The 18,468-nt window shown below is 35.0% G+C and overlaps 1 protein-coding gene across 3 annotated transcripts in view; it reads right to left on the reverse strand.

Annotated features, from left to right (window-relative positions):
• Positions 1-873: 873 nt before the first annotated feature.
• Positions 874-18,468, reverse strand: part of VCAN (versican) — a 105,343-nt gene continuing 87,748 nt past the window's right edge. For all 3 annotated transcript variants that reach the window (XM_081274858.1, XM_081274859.1, XM_081274857.1), the window contains 3 exons: positions 8,277-8,421; positions 3,164-3,346; positions 874-3,020 (listed from right to left, as the gene is read on the reverse strand). In XM_081274858.1, the coding sequence (XP_081130984.1) occupies positions 2,893-3,020; positions 3,164-3,346; positions 8,277-8,421 (456 nt within the window). In that variant the 3' untranslated portion in view covers positions 874-2,892. The remainder of the gene's footprint in view (positions 3,021-3,163; positions 3,347-8,276; positions 8,422-18,468) is intronic.

Genomic DNA, 18,468 nt, shown 5'->3' on the forward strand with positions numbered 1-18,468 from the left:
TGACTCCATGAGTAGTTTTGATATTCCAAAAAAGAAACCTCAAAATAATTTTCAACCCACATTTGTGCTTTCCGATAGCTCCTATACAACATCATGATATATAATGAATTCTTTCAGATTGTTAATATAGATGCTGTATAAAAAAATGGGCTGTCATATACTTCCCATAGAATGTTATCCAGTATAAAAAACTTTATGTGGGTAGAGACATGTCTAGCTCATTCACTGATGAATCCTCTGGGCATAGCACAGTGCCTGGCACACACTAAAAATTTAGGAAATAGTGAACAAATAAAAAATGAAGGACTAGATGGATAACTGAATAGATTAGAACTTGATGTCTTTGACATCTGATAATGATTTAGACATGAGCATTTATCCAGTAAATTGAGCTTCTAAATATATAAAAATAAGGAACATAACGTTTTACGTTTTTCTTGGGAATGGCATGCAGGCTGTAGAGAATATCTGCTTCCACTACACACTAACTATGTACTTTTAGACACATAATTTGATATCACTCTGCTAGATCCCTCATCAAACAGTAACAGCATGCCTTTTATCTACCTTTTGTGAGATAATGTATGCAAAACACCTGGCTTGGTTCATAGGAAGCAGTCTCTAATGTGAGCTTTACTTTTCCTATTGCATATTTCTTTCGTGTTTGAGATTAATGCATAGTATGTATATAAAAAAACACTACCAGAATTACTGAATTTTTGCAAGTACACATATAATCATCATTTTATAGACATAAATCATTTCATCCAAGTCAGAAACTGCTTCTCTATGATGGAACCATAATATAAAAATGTTGGTGCACATCGGGATTTAAAGTTATAAATAACCAGACAAGTCACAGTATAGTAAAAGAAGGATTTTAGGTTTCTTTGGTGAAACAAAAGCAGATATAAAAAGTTACAAAGATTTTAGATTTTCATTCACAAAAAAAGTCATTCACATTTTACACTATACACGTTATAATATAAATACAAGAAAGTATTATGTGCATTGTAATGAAAAAAGAAAAAAACAAAAACCTAATAGGTCAACACCATGTTTTTCAGTGTTCTAGAACATCTAAGGGTGGGTTACATTTAATGCAGGAACCAAGGGAACTTGCTTAAAGACACCTTGTATGATTGTGAGCTATAGTCATTCTTTCTAAGCCAAAGAGTTTTCATGAAAAACAATCAATGTTGGGTTAACTCCCATCTGCTGTTATTCTAAGTTTTCTTTCCCTTTTTTAAAAATTTAAATTAAATTTTTTATACTGATACATAAAAACATTAAAGGGTTACATACTTATGGGATATCATGTGATCATTCAATACCTGTATACATTGTGTAATATTTAAATCAGGTTACACATGTCTATCTCCTCAGACATGTGTCATTCCTATTTGCATTTTATTTGTCGTCTACCCTTCTTAATGTTGCTGTAACTGAAACTAGGGAAAGAGTTGTAAATGCCTTCTTCCCATTACAGTTTTCTTCACACATTAAATTAAGTGGATAAGGATTCAAAGTCATCTTCAGCAGTCACTTTATTCAAATAGGAAGGAGAAAATGGAGTGGGAAGAGATAGGAGAAATTTCCACATATACACTCCACCTGATGGGAAGAAATGCCCACACTATCTCTACAAAAACACTCAGGACATGGGCAAACACCACTTGCTGAAAGCCATACACTTTTCCACTCTTTTTATAGTAAACACTCGATGCATTCTATCCATCACATTATTTAATCAGGGACAAAGTACCTCTATTATATGTTCCAAACTGTGTGAGCAAAGTATAAAGGCTAACACTGAAAAGTAACTAGCATACTACACCAATTTTCAGGTCTTGGGGAAAATAACATCGAATAAATTAAATCAGTATGGCTTACTTCATTTATTTATGTATGCTTCACAGCTGCAGCATTCATACATGAACATTCAAAACTTTATAAAAGATTAAAATGGTTATATATACAAAATTTCTCTTTTTTTCTGCATGTGTGTGGTTTTAACAATCCCCCACCCTCCAGAGCCCTCAGTCTCTATCCATGTGAAATGCCTTGAATCTGTAACCTTACCAGAGTTAGTGTTATGAAAGCTATTAAAAAGTAGACCTGGTTGAGTTAATAATTAGCACTTTGACCCCTAAAAAAAAATGCTCCTGGTCATAGAAAAGTCCTCTGTTCAGGCCTTTCTTGTGAGTGAAGAAAAAGGGATGCAGCAAAGAAGAGGTCCACAGTGGAGTCCTTAGTTCCATCAGGATCCCATTAGCCAGGTTTTAGCATCACTCGGAGGCAAACCGCACCTCTGACTGAGATGGGTGCAGTTCGGTCCAAGGTTTTGTTTGCTAGTTGCCCAGGAAAAGCTATCCTCAGTCTTGCTGTCAAAGAGCAAGTGAAACCATTTCCAGCCTAAACAAACTACATATAAGCAGCCAAACCAATGATTAAAGACCTGTAAAGTCTCCATAATCATCATTAAATATGCCAGAACTCAGTGTGATTTTTTAAATTTTATATACAGGATTAAAATCAACATTAAATCATCTTATTTACATGGCCACTGGTGCTAAAATTGAGTGTTTTAAATAGTACAGTAGGCTGGTGGACATGATGAAATGGTCTGCACCGAGACAAATAGAAAACTAAAGAAATCGGATAGGCTGGAAACGCTCACTTTCTGCCCTCATTTACTTTCATTGTGTTTGCTTTCTTTTTAAATGCCAATACTTTCACTTAAAATGTTTTGGGAGCACAGCAACCCCAAATGACTGGAATGTGGTCCAAAAATCCAAACCAACTGATAATACTTCTCGAGGTGATAGGAAAGGCACAGGAAGTTAGGACTTTGGCTGAAATGATGAAAACACATATTCGCCATTTTAGGGATCAGCGCCTGGACTCCTGCCACCTCCGGCTCCAACGATGATCATGTTTTGATGTATTTACTGAATTGTCCTTTGCTGATGAGGAATTTTTAAAATATTTCTTAGAATAAGTCCTTTGGTATGCAGATGCTACATGGAAGAAAAGAAAGAAAGAAAGAAAACACAACAATATTACTTGCTCCATACCCTAAACTATCCATACCACAGCCGAAAAATGAGGTTCTAGAAGTGGTTATAGCACGGTTGTCCATTCTTTCTAAAGGACCACTTACGGTTCATGCAGGTAATTTTAGGCATAGCCCATTTTCCATTTCCTAGGCATCGGATGGTTGGAAGGTGGCGTTGAATGAAACCATCTTTGCAGTGATATCTAATCAAGGAGTTGATTTCATAACGAGGTTTCATCTTTCCAAAAGTCTTGGCATTTTCTACAACAGGGGGCTGGCCGCAAGCAACTAAGGAAAAGTAAATTTGGTTATTTCCAAATAATCTAAGTATTTCAATGAGTGTGGATCTCACACTCACTCTCTCTTTCTTTTCCTCTTTCTCTTATAGCACCAAACCAGACACCTTCATAAAAGGCAATCATCTAGAATCAAAATTAAAAATTGTTCAAGATAAAAATTAATTTGAGTCTCTGGGCCTAGTTTGAATCTCAGATTAAGTTAACTTGAATCACATTTTATTAAAGAACCATAAAACTAAGTAATCATACATTCATTTGGCATGGCCACTTTTCCGAAAAATTCCAAATTACAAAGCACCTGTCCTCAACACCATCCCACAATTTTTATTTATTACCCACCCTTGCTTGGGATAATAATAACTTCATAACAATTAGCTATTTATTATCACTTCCTGAGAAAATGTACAATGTATAATAACATTATAGTTTTAAAATGGGGAATACACTCCACTTATGTTTGTTTGCTCTTTTCTATTCTGTTTTGAAACAGGTTGAAATTACAAGTAGTAATCATGCCTCAGTTTTATAATTACAAATATAATTTTAAACTCTCGAGAAGAGTCAATAAGGGCAAAGCTAGAAATACTTATTTATCATTTTAAATTAAAATGAAAAATTCTAGTCATCAAAAAAAAAACTTAGCCATAAATAGAAATAATTTTAAAAGTAGAAATAAAAATTCCTATTTCAAAATTCAAGAAATGGAAAAATGATCCAATCAAATTTGTATTAACCTATATATCTATTCCATATTAGCATATTTATTTAAATGATACTTTTAAAATTGCTACAAATTTATTGTTTTGCTGCATTATTTCTTTAATAGAAATGTAACAGCTTAAATATAATTCTCCTTAACTGGCATTTCTTATCTATAGTTGAGGAATTCTGACACCACAGATCCATAAGAATATTTCACTTGTCTCAGGAATAATGCAAATCTTCAGTGAGAGTGTGGCTACCAAGAACCTTATTACCTTATATTAAAAGTTTATAATTATTAGACTTATTTGCATATTCAGAAGGCTGTCTAAATTTGCAATGACAAATTTGGGTTTGAAGTAAATGTTTAGTTTCTCTAATTTAGTTTTGCTTGATTCCAATCTGGATACCTGTGTACTGCTTCTGTTGTAATGTGAAAAGCCCATATGAGACTTCAGATACTAGCAAGCATCAGAGAGAATGAGATCCAAGTGGTCCAAGATTAAAATGATCAATTAGATCATTCATTATATGTGATTCTGTGCTATGCTGGTGAATTAGAAGTTTTTTTTTATTATTGGAAGAAAAGAATTGAATGATTTCTTCTAAAACTATTACTATGTGAAGATTATTTAAAAAGCTAAAATAATTCAGCAAGTATGACATTGGCAAGGACAGGAATACAGACTAGAAATAGATCCACACACAGATGTCTTGATATTTTATAGAAACAACAGTGTAGAGAAGGGGAAAGGGTAGTTTTAAAACTTGGGCAGTTGGAATTCATATGGAAAAATATATTTAGTCCCTTACCTCAGAGAATATATGAAAAAAAATCAATTCCAGGTGGTTTAAGTATATAAATATAAAAGATAAAACTATAAAATATTTCAAAAATAATATTAGAATATCTTTATGACTTTAGGGTAGGTATAGATTCTTTTAGACACAAAAAGCTTTAAACCATAAAGGAGTATTTGACAAAATTAAGAATTCTGTCCATCAAAAAATGCCCTAAGAGACAGTTACAGTGGTATATACCCATAATCCCAGCAATTCTGGAGGCTGAGGCAGGAGGATCACAAGTTCAAGGCCAACCTCAGCAATTTAGCAAGTCCCTAAGCAACTTATTGAGACCCTGTCTCAAAATAAAAACTAAAAAGGCTGGGGATGTAGTTCAGTGGTGGAGCATCCCTGGGTTCAATCCCTACTTCCAAAAAAAGAAAAGAAGCCATAAAATAAGGTCAAAGACAAGTTACAAACTGGGAGAAGTTTGTAGCATATATAATTGTCAGTTATTAGTGATAAGACTTTAAAAATAACTACAAATTAATATGTAAAAGATCAGCAAAAATATAAAAACTAAGCAAAAGACACAAACAGAAACTTTACCAAATAAGAGCGATATATAACCTACAAGTTTTTGAAAAGATATCCAGGGAGAAGTAATGAAGAAATGTTAAATTAAATCACAGAGGTATTGTTTTATACCCACCATATTGGCAAAAATTTCCAAGTCCAATAATACCAAATGTTGGCGAAGATATGGAGTGACAAGACCTCTTACACAGAGCTGCTGGGAGTGTGAATTGGCACAACTCCTTTGGTAAATAATTTGGTATTTTCTAGTAAATTTGATGATAACATGTATCCTATGAGTCAGCAACTTCACTTCTGGAAATATACCTGATAGAAACTTAACAAAAATCTACCAAGAACAAGTTTACAGATGTTCATAGAAACATTGCTATGATGTTACCATAAACACCAACTATAACCCAAATGTCCATTGACGGGAGAACTGATGAATAAAATACATGGACATAATGAAATGGTCCACAGCAGCACAAACAAAGGAAATATCAGTTACATGCATCAACATAGATAAGCTTCACAAACACAATGCTGCACAATGAGAAAGGCAAGGTAGAGAAGATACACAGTAGGATTTTGCTTATATAAAGTTCAAACATTGACAAAACTATAAACAATTTGTCGTTTAGGGATACAAGCATGTGCCAAGGAATTGATTCACTGTCTCAGGAGGGGGAATTGGAGAGTAAATGAATGGAATTAGAAGGACACCAAAGGTACTCCAAAGATGCTTGCATGGTGTGCATGAAGCATTCTTCTTTGAAAAAAAGTCTTTCTTACATATTATAACCCTCTTTACACATATTTAAGAATTAATTAAAATTATAACTACTAAGGTTGACTTAGACTTAAAGGCATTTAAAGTACCTGAAAGGAGAAAAGACTGTTTTACAAAAGTCTATAAACATTTATAAAACTCCTCTGGGCATTGATTAGGAAAAAACCACAATTGTATGTAAATAAAAATCAGACAGTGGGGAGATAAAATAATAAGTGTTTCTTCCTTCAATAAAATAGAGCCATCATTTTATCAAACTCATTTCCCATTGGAAAATGTAAAGAGTAAAAACATAATTTTTTGTGTGTGCCTTTTTTGGCTGGAGGGCAGGAGTTCTCCAGCCATTTTTGCCCTCTCCCTCAACACTCTCCCCCTTCCCAGAAACACTTGGCAATGTCTAGAGACACTTTTGGCTGCCACTATACAGAGGAGATGTGAAGTGTAGAGGGTGTCTCTGGCATTCAGAATATGGAAGGCAGGAATGATGTTAACCATTTTCCAACGTACCGCACAGCCTCCCACCATTAAGAACGATCTGGCTCAAATTCAGATGAACTGCTGTTGAGAAGCCCTGCTATAGGAAATACAAGGATGTTTAGGCCATAAATAGAAAGCATGACTCCAGGGGCTACTGGAAGACCTAAGAAGGCAAACATGACATATGGATAGAGACAAATTGTTTAGTAGAAACTTCTTACACAGGAAAAAATAAAACAGCAGATACTTGATTTGCTGTTAGTACAAGTTCCACCACAGAAGTGCTGGAGTAGGAGGCAGGTGAGAAAAGCTTCTTATGGAGCCAGGATATTGAGACTGAGCAGCAGAACAGCCACTGTTAAAGCCAAGTATCTTTCTTCTCTTCTACTAGAGTCTAAGACTGGTGTTTTTAAGTCTTGCTTAAAATATTTATACAATGTGTATTTTCAATTTTATTATTTTTATATTTGAAGATGAATCAAATGGGTTTTACATTTTGCATTTGAACCATTTACCCTTACCAGAGGTAGGTAAAAATCTTAGCCTCTGGACCAGATAATCATATTTTAATACTATCACAAAAAATAGTATTTAAAATTTTTATGAAATTTCAATGTGTTTAGGGAAGAGGACTATATAGCATACTTTAGAAATTCAAACATATCAACCAGTAATAAACACATGTTTACAAATTAGCTTTCTTTTTTTTTTAAAGAGGGAGAGAGTGGGAGAGAGAGAGAGAATTTTAATATTTAGTTTTTAGTTTTCAGCGGACACAACATCTTTGTTGGTATGTGGTGCTGAGGATCAAACCCGGGCCGCACGCATGCTAGGCGTGCGCGCTACCGCTTGAGCCACATCCCCAGCCCCACAAATTAGCTTTCTTGATAAATTTTTTTTTCTGTTTAATGTTAACCAAGCAATTCTTAGTATGGATCTTTCATTATAAATATCTTTATTTTGTCTCATCTTCAAAGTATTTAACTAAAGAGGCAAGGATGGCATTTTTTTTGTTTCATGGTTTATAAGCATAAGATAAATATTCTAAGGGAATGATTTAAAAACTATAATGCCTACAGAGATCAAGCAATTAGAAAAATAAGGAAAAGACTGAATGAAGACTGCAATGAACTGGAGACCAAGCTCTTACCAAGGGTGGCTCTCAGCTCCCTCTACCTCCCTCTACTGACAAACTTGAACATGAGATATTAATACCACATCTTCTTATTTTATGAGTGCCAAAAATCCAGAATATTTTATAATATTTTCAAATTTTTAACTCTTGACCACTTTTTAAAAAAATATTTTCTCTTAATTAAAATAACGAGATCTTAAGTCCTTGGACTAGCAGGTGTTCTTCTTAAAGGTACTACCTGGAAATTTTTCTATATAAATCTACACTGGTATGTTAAGCATGTGAAATCTGAGGTGGGAACAGTACTGAAAACAAACTTTAACTTTTTTGAAAGAGTTCACTAACTCTTCTAGAGCAATAAGAAGTGACAACACATATCCAGTTTGTATTCTTCCTGATTTCCGTTGATCACTGAAATGCAGATTATAGAATACTAAACGGGGTAATTGTTACCTGTTCCTTTCTTGCAGGTATAAGTGAGATGGTAATTGCAGGGAACATCATTCCATTGACCATTCTCATGCCAAATGATCACAACACAGTCTTCTCCAGCAGAAAAGAAGCTATCTGGCTGGTTGGGTCTCCAATTTTCATATTGCTGTAAAAGAAATTGAAAAAAGAAGAATAACTATTTGATGGTCAAAATGATAATCAATCTAAACAGATGGACTCAACAATTTTTGTGGAATCACATAGCTGAAGTAATTTCCATGATGAAGACTTTCAAACTCAAAGTAGAAAATATATGTGTCTCATGGTGTTTGTTTAACAAATATTTATTTTTTGGCAGTGAGATATCTTTGAGGAAATTTGGTCAAGATTTCTAAGTACATAGTCCACTGTCAATTTAAGAAATTGTATTGTATTATTATCATTGAACTCCTACTGGTAATCTAACAGTATCATGGTTATTTTTATGTTCTTTAAAATGCATAAAATGTCAGACCCATTTTACTTTTTATTTTCCAAAGTACTTTATTTGGCTATTTGCTCTGTTTTCCCTACCAAATATTTCCTTATTATATTTAATACTTGGGACATTAGATCCTCCCCCCCAAAAGCATTTATTTACCTAGCTATAAACTCAAATGTAATTACTATACTACAAAAAGACTGTATTTTTTCTTCTCAGAAAAGAAGTGGTTTTAAAACTTTTACATATGATAAACACCTAGATTTTCCATAAAATAATCTGTGAAAAGACAAAAATTTGAAAACCTCTACATCTCTTTGGATCACTTTGCTTAGCTTTAAAGACCTCCTCAATCAAGCCAAAATTAAGATAGGAGACTAGAGATTCCAGTCATGAGAAGGAGAGAGAGAGAGAGAGAGAGAGAGAGAGAGAGAGAGTCTTTGAAGAATAATAAAATTGCAGAGAATGAAGGGAAGCTTAATGAAGTTGCTTTTTTGCCAAAACACAGATGGAGGGCGTTTTTATTTCTCTGGGGAAAACCTAATCCTGAAAGAGATGAATTTAAATCCTAGTCTAGTAATATGAATGGTACCACAGAGTCCTCCCCCAGATGGCCCTGGGAAGGATGCTCAGAGGACCATGCTCAGCAAAGCACTCTGACTGGCAGGTTTCCCTGCAACCAGGAACTGACCTTGGCTCTGAAATGGGTTTCTAATTATTTCTCTATTTTTCTTTGCTTACTTCCTTTCCCTTGTCATCCCTCACACTCTACATACCAAGCCTCTTTTTTTTTTTTTAATTTGAAACTTCACTTTCATAGATAAGCAAATAAACAGAGGTATAAATGTCAGGTTCTGCTTGTTGCTTTTTGTTTTTAACAGATGAATTAAAGCAGGATAAATTGTTTAAAAAAACCCAAAAGAGTAAGAATTTATTAAATGAATTAAAACATATACTTAAAATTTTCCATGATCAAGAATTCCAGAGTTTTCCAAATATTTAATTTGAATTTCACAGCCCAATAGTTTCTAACTTACTTTCTAATTTGACCTCTTAAAACGAAACCAGTAAATGTCTTCAAAGGTGGAAAACTTCCAACCTCCTATTTTCAAAGGTGGAATTTTCCAACCACCCAATAATATGTGTAAAACATTCTTTAACCCACCCACATTGCCCATCTCCCTTTTCTTCTTCCTAACTTTTACTGTTTATTGAATTTCCTCTAGTAAAATATATGATCACTGTGGAAAGGATTTGGTTTCTTTTGTTTACTACTGGATCCTCAGTGCCACAGGAACTACATCAGGAACTAACTGATGATATTTAATAAGCAGCTTGATATTTAGAAATAACAAACCATAAAGGACATTACTTACACCTACTCTAATCAAAGATATTGCTTGCTGCTAGCAAATTTCAGGTGAGAAAAAGCAGCATAGGTTAAGCCTTTCTGCAAAATAGGTGGTGACATGTATCAACAGACTTAAAATCTTCCTGTCCTTGGACCTTGTAATTCTACTTCTAAGATTTTATCTAAAAAATAATCTGAGGCATGAAGAACAACAAATTATGGTATAGCCAGATAAAAGGAATACTATATAGCCATTAAATATTTTGTATTTAAAGAATATTTAAGGAAATAAGAAAGAGTAAAAGTAGTATTAAATTAAGATATGTAATGATACAGATTTTACACATACTCTCAGATATCTCTCTCTCTCTCTCTCTCTCTCTCTCTCTCTCTCTCTCTCTCTCTCTCCCTCTCGCTCTCTTTCTCTCCGTGTGTGTGTGTGTGTGTGTGTGTGTGTGTGTGTGGGTAAGACTAAAGGGAAATACATTAAAATCTTAGAAAGCTTTATCCTAATGAGACTGTAAGAAAATATTTTATTCAATGCATTTTTGCAAATTTTCTAAGTTCTTTCAGAGTGAGCATAAATTATTTTATATCAGTAAAAAGTGGTCATTATAAAATGTTCTAAAGTGTTTTCAAAAAACACTCAGATTTTCTAGCTAAATTTTTGCATCCCTCCTCAACAAATAACATTTTAAGTCAGCAAAATTACTCGAGTGCCATGTATTTTCAACTGACATTCCCTCCTGATCTGAACAATATCAGTCTCATTTTCACAGGGAAATGAAATTCAAATTCTATGCTACTTAAGTGATTCTTGGGGTTTAAGTTGCCCAGACCTCTGGTAAAACATTTAATTGTCTTTGGTGAGAATTACATTTGGCTTGTAGTAATGATTTAAAACGTGTGTTCCTGTTGTTACTTGGCAGAGCTGTGGCTTAATGGTGCAGGACCAAATTTTAGTTGTATGGTTTTTATAAGAATGTCTGACACCCACAGGCATGTCACAGTATTACCTCATATCTGAGTGCTCCATTGTGCACATTTATTTTGGCTAGGATGCTTTGATTTTTGCTCCATATTATTGCCAAACTGACTTAGCAAAGGAAACGCTAGTTTTCTGAACAACTTTCTTTGTTTCCTCCTTAATTCTTTTATAGCCTTATTTAATGTTACTTACAGGGAGAAAGATTATAAAAATAAATAAATAAATATGACTTCAGGTTCCAAAACATATTTCCTTTCTTTCAGTTCAATGTTAGGAAGAAATCCCTCCTCAGGAAATCAATTCTGAGTGGAATATAACAGGTCCTCTTTTCATATACAGTGCCTCTTTCTTACATATGGATATAGATTTTTGGCAGAGAGAAACTTACCACCTCCCACCCGGATTGTTTTTTTTCTCTCCTCATATAGAATTATGAGCAAACAACTTGGGCAATCTGTTCTTAACTGACCCACTTCTGGCCTGGTTGGGCGCAAAAGGAATTATTCTAAAAAGCCAACATGGGTTGGGGAAATTCATTTTAACACCTTTGATATAAACAAATGCCAGTCATGCCTCAGCATATCAGTGCCTCAGGTACTCATGTTTCTCACTCCAAACCCTTACCTCTTGTTACCTCCCCATGGATAAGAATTAGACCACAAGAATTAGATTGCCAGGAAAAGAACCCTAAAATTACATTGTACTTTCATTCTCTTCTGCTGGCAGAGAAAATCATGACATAAAATTCAAAGGGTCAACATGGAGGAAAGCCAGCTCACATGTAAACTTTTCTTGCATTTTATTATAAGATAATTATTTCATACCTATTATGAAATAATATTATTATTAAATTGTTTTATTTTTAAGTTCTAATTAAATAATGAGCTCTCCATGAATGTAAAAAAGAAAAATGTCAAAAAAAAAGAAAACCATTTCAATTAAATTGAATTCAGTCATTTTTCAGTTATTGTTTTCTCTTTCTCCCCCAAGTTGGATTCAAGTAAATCAGCTGCCAAAATAATAAAATGATTCAAAAAACCCTGGGCACAATCCAACAGTTAGTAAGTATGGTTCTTGGTTCTCTCACAGGAAAACTGTCTCCACCAACCAGAGTGTGCATTGAAAACCAATTCTCACACTGAAAGGAAAAAAAAAACTCACAGCAAGACTGAAGTTATTCATCACTCTACCAAAATATAAATACTGATTATTTCATTCCAAATAATCTTCCTTGTAAAAAAAAATTTACTCCTCTCTCACATTAACATAAAGGGGAAGATTCCTCCTGAAGGAAGGTCTTTGGCAGCAGGCACAGCTTCCCAGGCAACATCCCTCACCCTGAGAGTGACTTCACACCTTTGTGAATGAACTGGTTTTCTCAGAGTAGGTGGAGAGCTACTTTTCCTTTCCAGTCTCCGTAATTTTCCCAATTGATTCAGTCATCATACTGGGGGCAGAAGGTGAGGGGTAGTGTTTCCTGGGAGAAGTCTCTGCTTTTAAAAGCTATGGATAATCTTCTAAATTTAGACAGGGTCACATCAGTTCAAGGTGAGTCTCTGGTTGATTATATAGTGTGGAGAAGGTCCTAAAGGTCATTCAGAGATACCAGGTGATCTCTCTCCTAAAGACACACTACATGGACATGATCAATGGCTGTAAAATTTCAGCAGATAACTAGCATTACATTATGAGCAAAACAAACTGATAAGATGGGATATAACTAATTCACCTTTTCCTTATGTAGTGATGGGGAACTGACTTTCTGCTGTGGTTGGTCTAGCATGTGTTCAGAATATACACAAGATTTAGAATTAAACCAGGAGCTCCCCACCTACTTTCCTTTAAAAAAAGAGTTTCCTCAGGTTCAGTTTTGATATTTGTTTGAAAGAAAACAAGGTCATCTAGTATCAATTACAGCTGAAACAGCACACCTCAGCTAGTCTTTAGGTGATAGATATAGAAGTATGTAACTGTGAAGAAATCTATGAATTGTTGGGTAGAGAAGATGATGAGCTAGTGCCAGAAAGGTTCTTGCAGCATGGAATGGCTCACTTTTGCAATACTCCAAAGCAATGTTTTTTTACACACCAAGAGTTTTAAAGAACTATTTTTAAAAGGAAAACCTTGAGGGCACAAGGTCCAAGAATTTCTAGAACATTAGAGAATCTTGCTTTTAAATCCCTTTTTATCAACATCTTAAGACTAAGAAGTTCTAAAAGCAACTGTTTTCATCAAAACTTAAGCAATAATGAATGCTTCTTCAAAATACTCAACCCATTTCATATTTTTTTTCATTGAGTTAATTTAACTTAGTCAAATAACTGCAAAGAAAATCAATGATCACTGCTTTTCCTAAAGAATCACGTACTCTGTTTAGAATCTCTTGGTGTCGTTTCTCTGCTAGTTCCTAAATGGCACAATATAAATAAAAAGAAAACAGAGTTGTTCTAGACATCTAAAGTTAAATTTCATCTCCTTGGGAGTCATAAGTTTGTGATTTGCATCTCCCTCTCAGGAACACATGTGAGCATGAGCACACACATGCACACATCTCATATATACACTGCCAGTATTCTTGGCATTAGGGAAAGACATGGCTAAGCCACATATTCACACAGACTTGTGTAGCAGACAAATTCCTGGCAAAAATATAGTAGAGAAAAACCAAAATGGTCAGGAGAGTAGACGGGAATCGACCCCAAAACTGAGCTGCCCATTATATAAACTGGAGAGCTGATCCAACAATTCTAAATACTAGCCAGACACTGATTACAGTTCAAATTTGTGCTTCCTCATGTATACATGGAACTTCAAGTCTTGAATCTGTAACTACCAAGGACCTACCATATCTATATTTTTTCAACTTCAATGCAGTCATCTTGTACTGTTTCAAATTTACTATAATTTAGGTTATCTTGAATGGACAATTAAAGACTATGTTTTGGAAAAATTATGATTTTGCTAAACATGAACAATCACAGATATCCTGTTGATAAAAACTGTTATTGACACTTGTCCCAGGAGTCCCTTCTATGACACAATACATGTCATGATTTTTAGGAGAATTTACTAACTTCAAACTATAATTTGGAAATTTTTTTCTGTGAACAATCCACTTACTTCTCTTTGCCTACCCTCTAAACCAGCTAATTCAATTTATAATAAGAATTTCATGGAAAACCACAAACATCTTCTAGATTCACCTGCCAAGGAAACTAGCCAAGGAAAACCTTCTGCAGGGTTCTATTACCTGAATAAAGTGAAGGTTCAGGAAACACAAGCCCTGCTCTTTGCCTTATTTGCTAGAATTGTGCTAAACATGTGACTACACATATTAGCTTCACACGGGAATTGAAAAAAAAAACTGCCCTTGTTCCACATTTAACTTTTATGTTTACAATATCATTTACTCAATACTAGAAATTTCAAACTATTTAAATTGACAGGAACTTAGTCTGCAGAAAATACTATTCCTTCACAGATCTGGGTGGAGCTCCAAGAATGTCAAGTTTTGCAACACAAAATATAGTAATACCACTAGAGGGCGATATATCTCCACCGTTACAAAAGTATGGCACCAAATCCTCTAACAAAATGGAACTTAGAAATCCCCAAACAACCATCATTATTAAGTCCATGTAGCAAAAAAGATCAAAGGATTATCTGTGGTGTGTCCTCCCATTTTTATGAGTGAAAGCATTTGCTGGAAGAAAAAACCTCATCTAAATGGGGTTTTCCAATATGACAACATTCTATTTCATTACTGGCCACTGTAATTATAATCTGAAATTCTAACTAAAGCACTCATCTATGTCAGTTCATTCTTTTCCCTTTTATGTTTAATATAATTTGTATGTTTAATATAATTTGATGGTTTATATCAATTTTGAGGTTTCACCAGGAGCCAAGTCAAGGCTAGAACATCCACCTAAAATCCTTAGAACAAGGCAGATCATAAACATCTATGTACACAGTCAAAAGGTTTCCTAGATAAGATTTTAGGGGAAAACTTATCTAGATTAGCTCTGAAAACATGATACCTGTACTAAAAGCTGACTTCTATGTGTGTGATCTCTCTTTTTTTTTTTTTTAACCTGGGACCCATAGTGATATTGCTATATTCTCAGAACTGCAGCTTAAATCCAAATACACCTAATGCCAAGAGTGAGCAGATAACCATCATAGAATAAAAGCTAATTCCAAGTGGAAAACATTTTCCCAAGAGGAGAGGTCTCCATTTGAAACACACATTAAGAAATCAGCTTTTCACTAAATAACAAACTTAGAATTAACTACTCTGAGTTATCCCTAGCCGTTCAGATCATAGTTCAAATGGTCATCTGAAAAAAAGGTGATGAGGACCACTTATTACAGACATTAAAACATTTGGTAACTTTAAAATGACGTTTTTTTTTTTCTTGGTGACTCTGGTGCACAATGGACATTTGTTTGCAGTCCCTGGTGTGTTTTTAACTTTGCTTTATTTAACTTGTTCAGGGCAAATGACTTCCCTACAAGGTAGATGCCTTCCTCTGATCCCTGCGCTCTGGTCTGGGTCCTTATTTATTTATGTTTTAAGTGAGATTATGGTTTTGCTGTTGTCTTTTAGTTGAACGGGGTAATTCTCTGACCCACAGCTGAAAATAAAAGAGCAGCTTTGTTTTAAAGGAGAAAGGGACATTTGTTTTGATATCACCACCCTATGCCTGCATCCTGGAGTTGGATCCTACCAACGTGAATATGCTGAAAGGAAGAAAAACTAACTCAGGGTCTCCTGATAGTTGTTAAAGTGGCAATATGCCCATTATTTTCCTAGCTGGCAAATCCTCTGTGCAGGAGAGACAAATTGGCTGCTCCTGAGTACAACACTAATCTTGTGTAATAGCGTGAGCTCACTGCCTTACAAAGCAGTAATTATCAATAGCATTTTCAGAGGGATGTGAGTTACTTCCACTGTGAGACCACTGTGGAACAGGGGGCTCCAGGCAGAGCCCCACAGAGCAACTTGCATTTAATCCATGCAATGAATGGTGCCAGTGGGTCCTTTCACCCAACTGTTTGCACGGGTCTTCAGTCATGAAATGCTAGGGATCCAAATGTGAGGAGAGAGGAGAAAGTGCCAAAACTCATTCAACTATTTCTTGGGGGGGGGGTGCTTTTCCCATGGTTATGCATTTCCTTAGACTAAGTAGCAATTAAATTTAAACATCTGTGTGTGATTCTAAAGTTTCATAAAACCCTGTTGGTAAAACATCTCTGAGAGGGAACTGCAGCGTTGATAAGTTTCCTTCTTTTTTTTTTCTTTTTTTCAGAATAATCTTGTCAAGTGTGAAATGATTTTCCAGTGTAGTTAATTATTGTTTTTTCAGCTGTTCAACCTATCACTAGCTATTTGAACTCGGTGGAGAGGGGTTTTGTGCACTAGAACTACCCTATGACTCCGTAATTCTCATGCAGATTCAGAAGAACCAGTTCTTGATTTCAAATCAAATTAAACTGCAGCACAAGTAAGATTTTTTCATTATGAACTCAGTGGTCTTGGGTTGGAAGGAATCTGGGAAGTCTTCCACTCATTAGAAATATGTTAAAGAATGAGGAAAAAGCATGGTTTTTTTTGGCTGTTAGGTTAATACAATGAAGCCTGTGACGTTTAACATAATTAAATTAACATTGGTAATGCAGTGTGACTTGTTCACAAAGAAGTGGCATTTGGCTTGGAGCTAAAACCACACCACAGCTGACACATCTGCAAATATTTTATGGGAAGTCTCCTGAGAGTTTCAGGTAGAAAATGGAAAACTTAAGGGTTTGGGCTGGGGGTAGAATTTTTAAAATATATTTTTATTTTTCAAATGATCCACAATAATTATATGGGTTCATAGAGTATGGTGTAGCATTTCAATACATGTATGCAACGTGTGATAGTCACATCAGAGTAATTAGTCTATCCATCGCTTCAAACATTTATCTTTTCTCTGTATTGGAAACATTTACTCTCAACAAGTCATTTTAAATATTTTTTAAAAAGACAAAAAAAAAAAAAACCCTGAAGTTTTTAATGAGAGTCTTTTGTTTTACATTATTTTCTGCCAAACTATGTGCAGTCCTTTCAAACAAGCAGAAACCTGCAAACAAGCTTAGAAAGCACCGGAATGAGTTAATACTCCCGATTCTCTTTTCAGTGTCCAAAACATCTGGGAGAGGAAGGAGGATAGGAACTTTTGTGTTTATAGAAGGGTAATAATGATACATTCCTGCAGAAGAGGAATAATGGTTTATGGCCTATGACTTTTTACTTCTTTGCTCTGTCCCTTGTAAGAGTCTCTTTCTGGCTTATGGGCTATTCTTTATTGTTTCTATTTTTTTTTTTCAAAGCTGTGATGTCTCACAATAGTTTGCTTAATAGAATGATGTGTTGTCTCATGAAAGAGGAAAAGAAGTCTCTGGATTTAAAGTCAGATCCAGACCTATCTGGCAATTCCTGTGCCTCAACTCTAATCACCTAGGAGAGGAGGGCAAGTCAAATCACACTCCAGCAATACAAGCTTGCCAGGATGCACTCCGCCAATCAAAATGAAAAAAGAAAGTTCAGTTATCTTCCAGAAATATTTTTATGTAGAATTTTTAAGTACAAAAGAAAAAAAAATTGTACAATAAGTTTTTCTATTCATCAGTCTTTTGTGGCCATCCATCATAACCACCGTGGTGCACCTTAAGTTGGCTACAGCTAGAAAACAAGACATTTATGGATCTGTGAGTCCATGAATTGTTCTAGAAATTCCTGACTAGATTCAGACAAATACAGAAGGGAGAAAGTCTCTCTTCTCTCCCAACAGAAGGCTGGAGACTAAGAAGAGGAGGACAGAACACTTCCTCTCAGAAAGTGAAGCCAATGGCTTAAGAGGGGTCGACATCCAGCACTAACAAAATAGAAATGACTGGAATAAAAAATGCAAAGATGTAGAAAATGTGTGTGTGTGTGTGTGTGTGTGTACACGCATGCTTAATATTTAAGAATAAAATTAGGGCTTCTCTACAGAAAAAAAAAAATCAAACCTTCCAAAAGTCCCTCCATATTATAAAGGAACTAGATTTTATTCACTCTCTAATCTCTGGACATTGCCATGTAAGGAGTCAGTTTTCTCTGAAGTAAACATGTCTAATCCACTGAAGTGGCCAATCACAGGAATCCAGGTAAACTTTGATGGTGTTGGGGTGGGAAGGAGGAGAGAAGAGAGCACAGACCTTTCTCCATGGCCTCATGTAGAATACCCCTATGATAACTTTATTCTTGGGGGTCAAAGAAAGGAAGTGATAAGATGGCAAGAGCCTTAAATCTCTGAAATCACTAGGTGAGCTGTCACACACCTAAAATCCCAGAGGCTGGGGAGGC

This window comes from Spermophilus citellus (assembly GCF_964194105.1).
Source record: "Spermophilus citellus genome assembly, chromosome: 1".
Taxonomy (NCBI): Eukaryota; Metazoa; Chordata; class Mammalia; order Rodentia; family Sciuridae; genus Spermophilus; species Spermophilus citellus.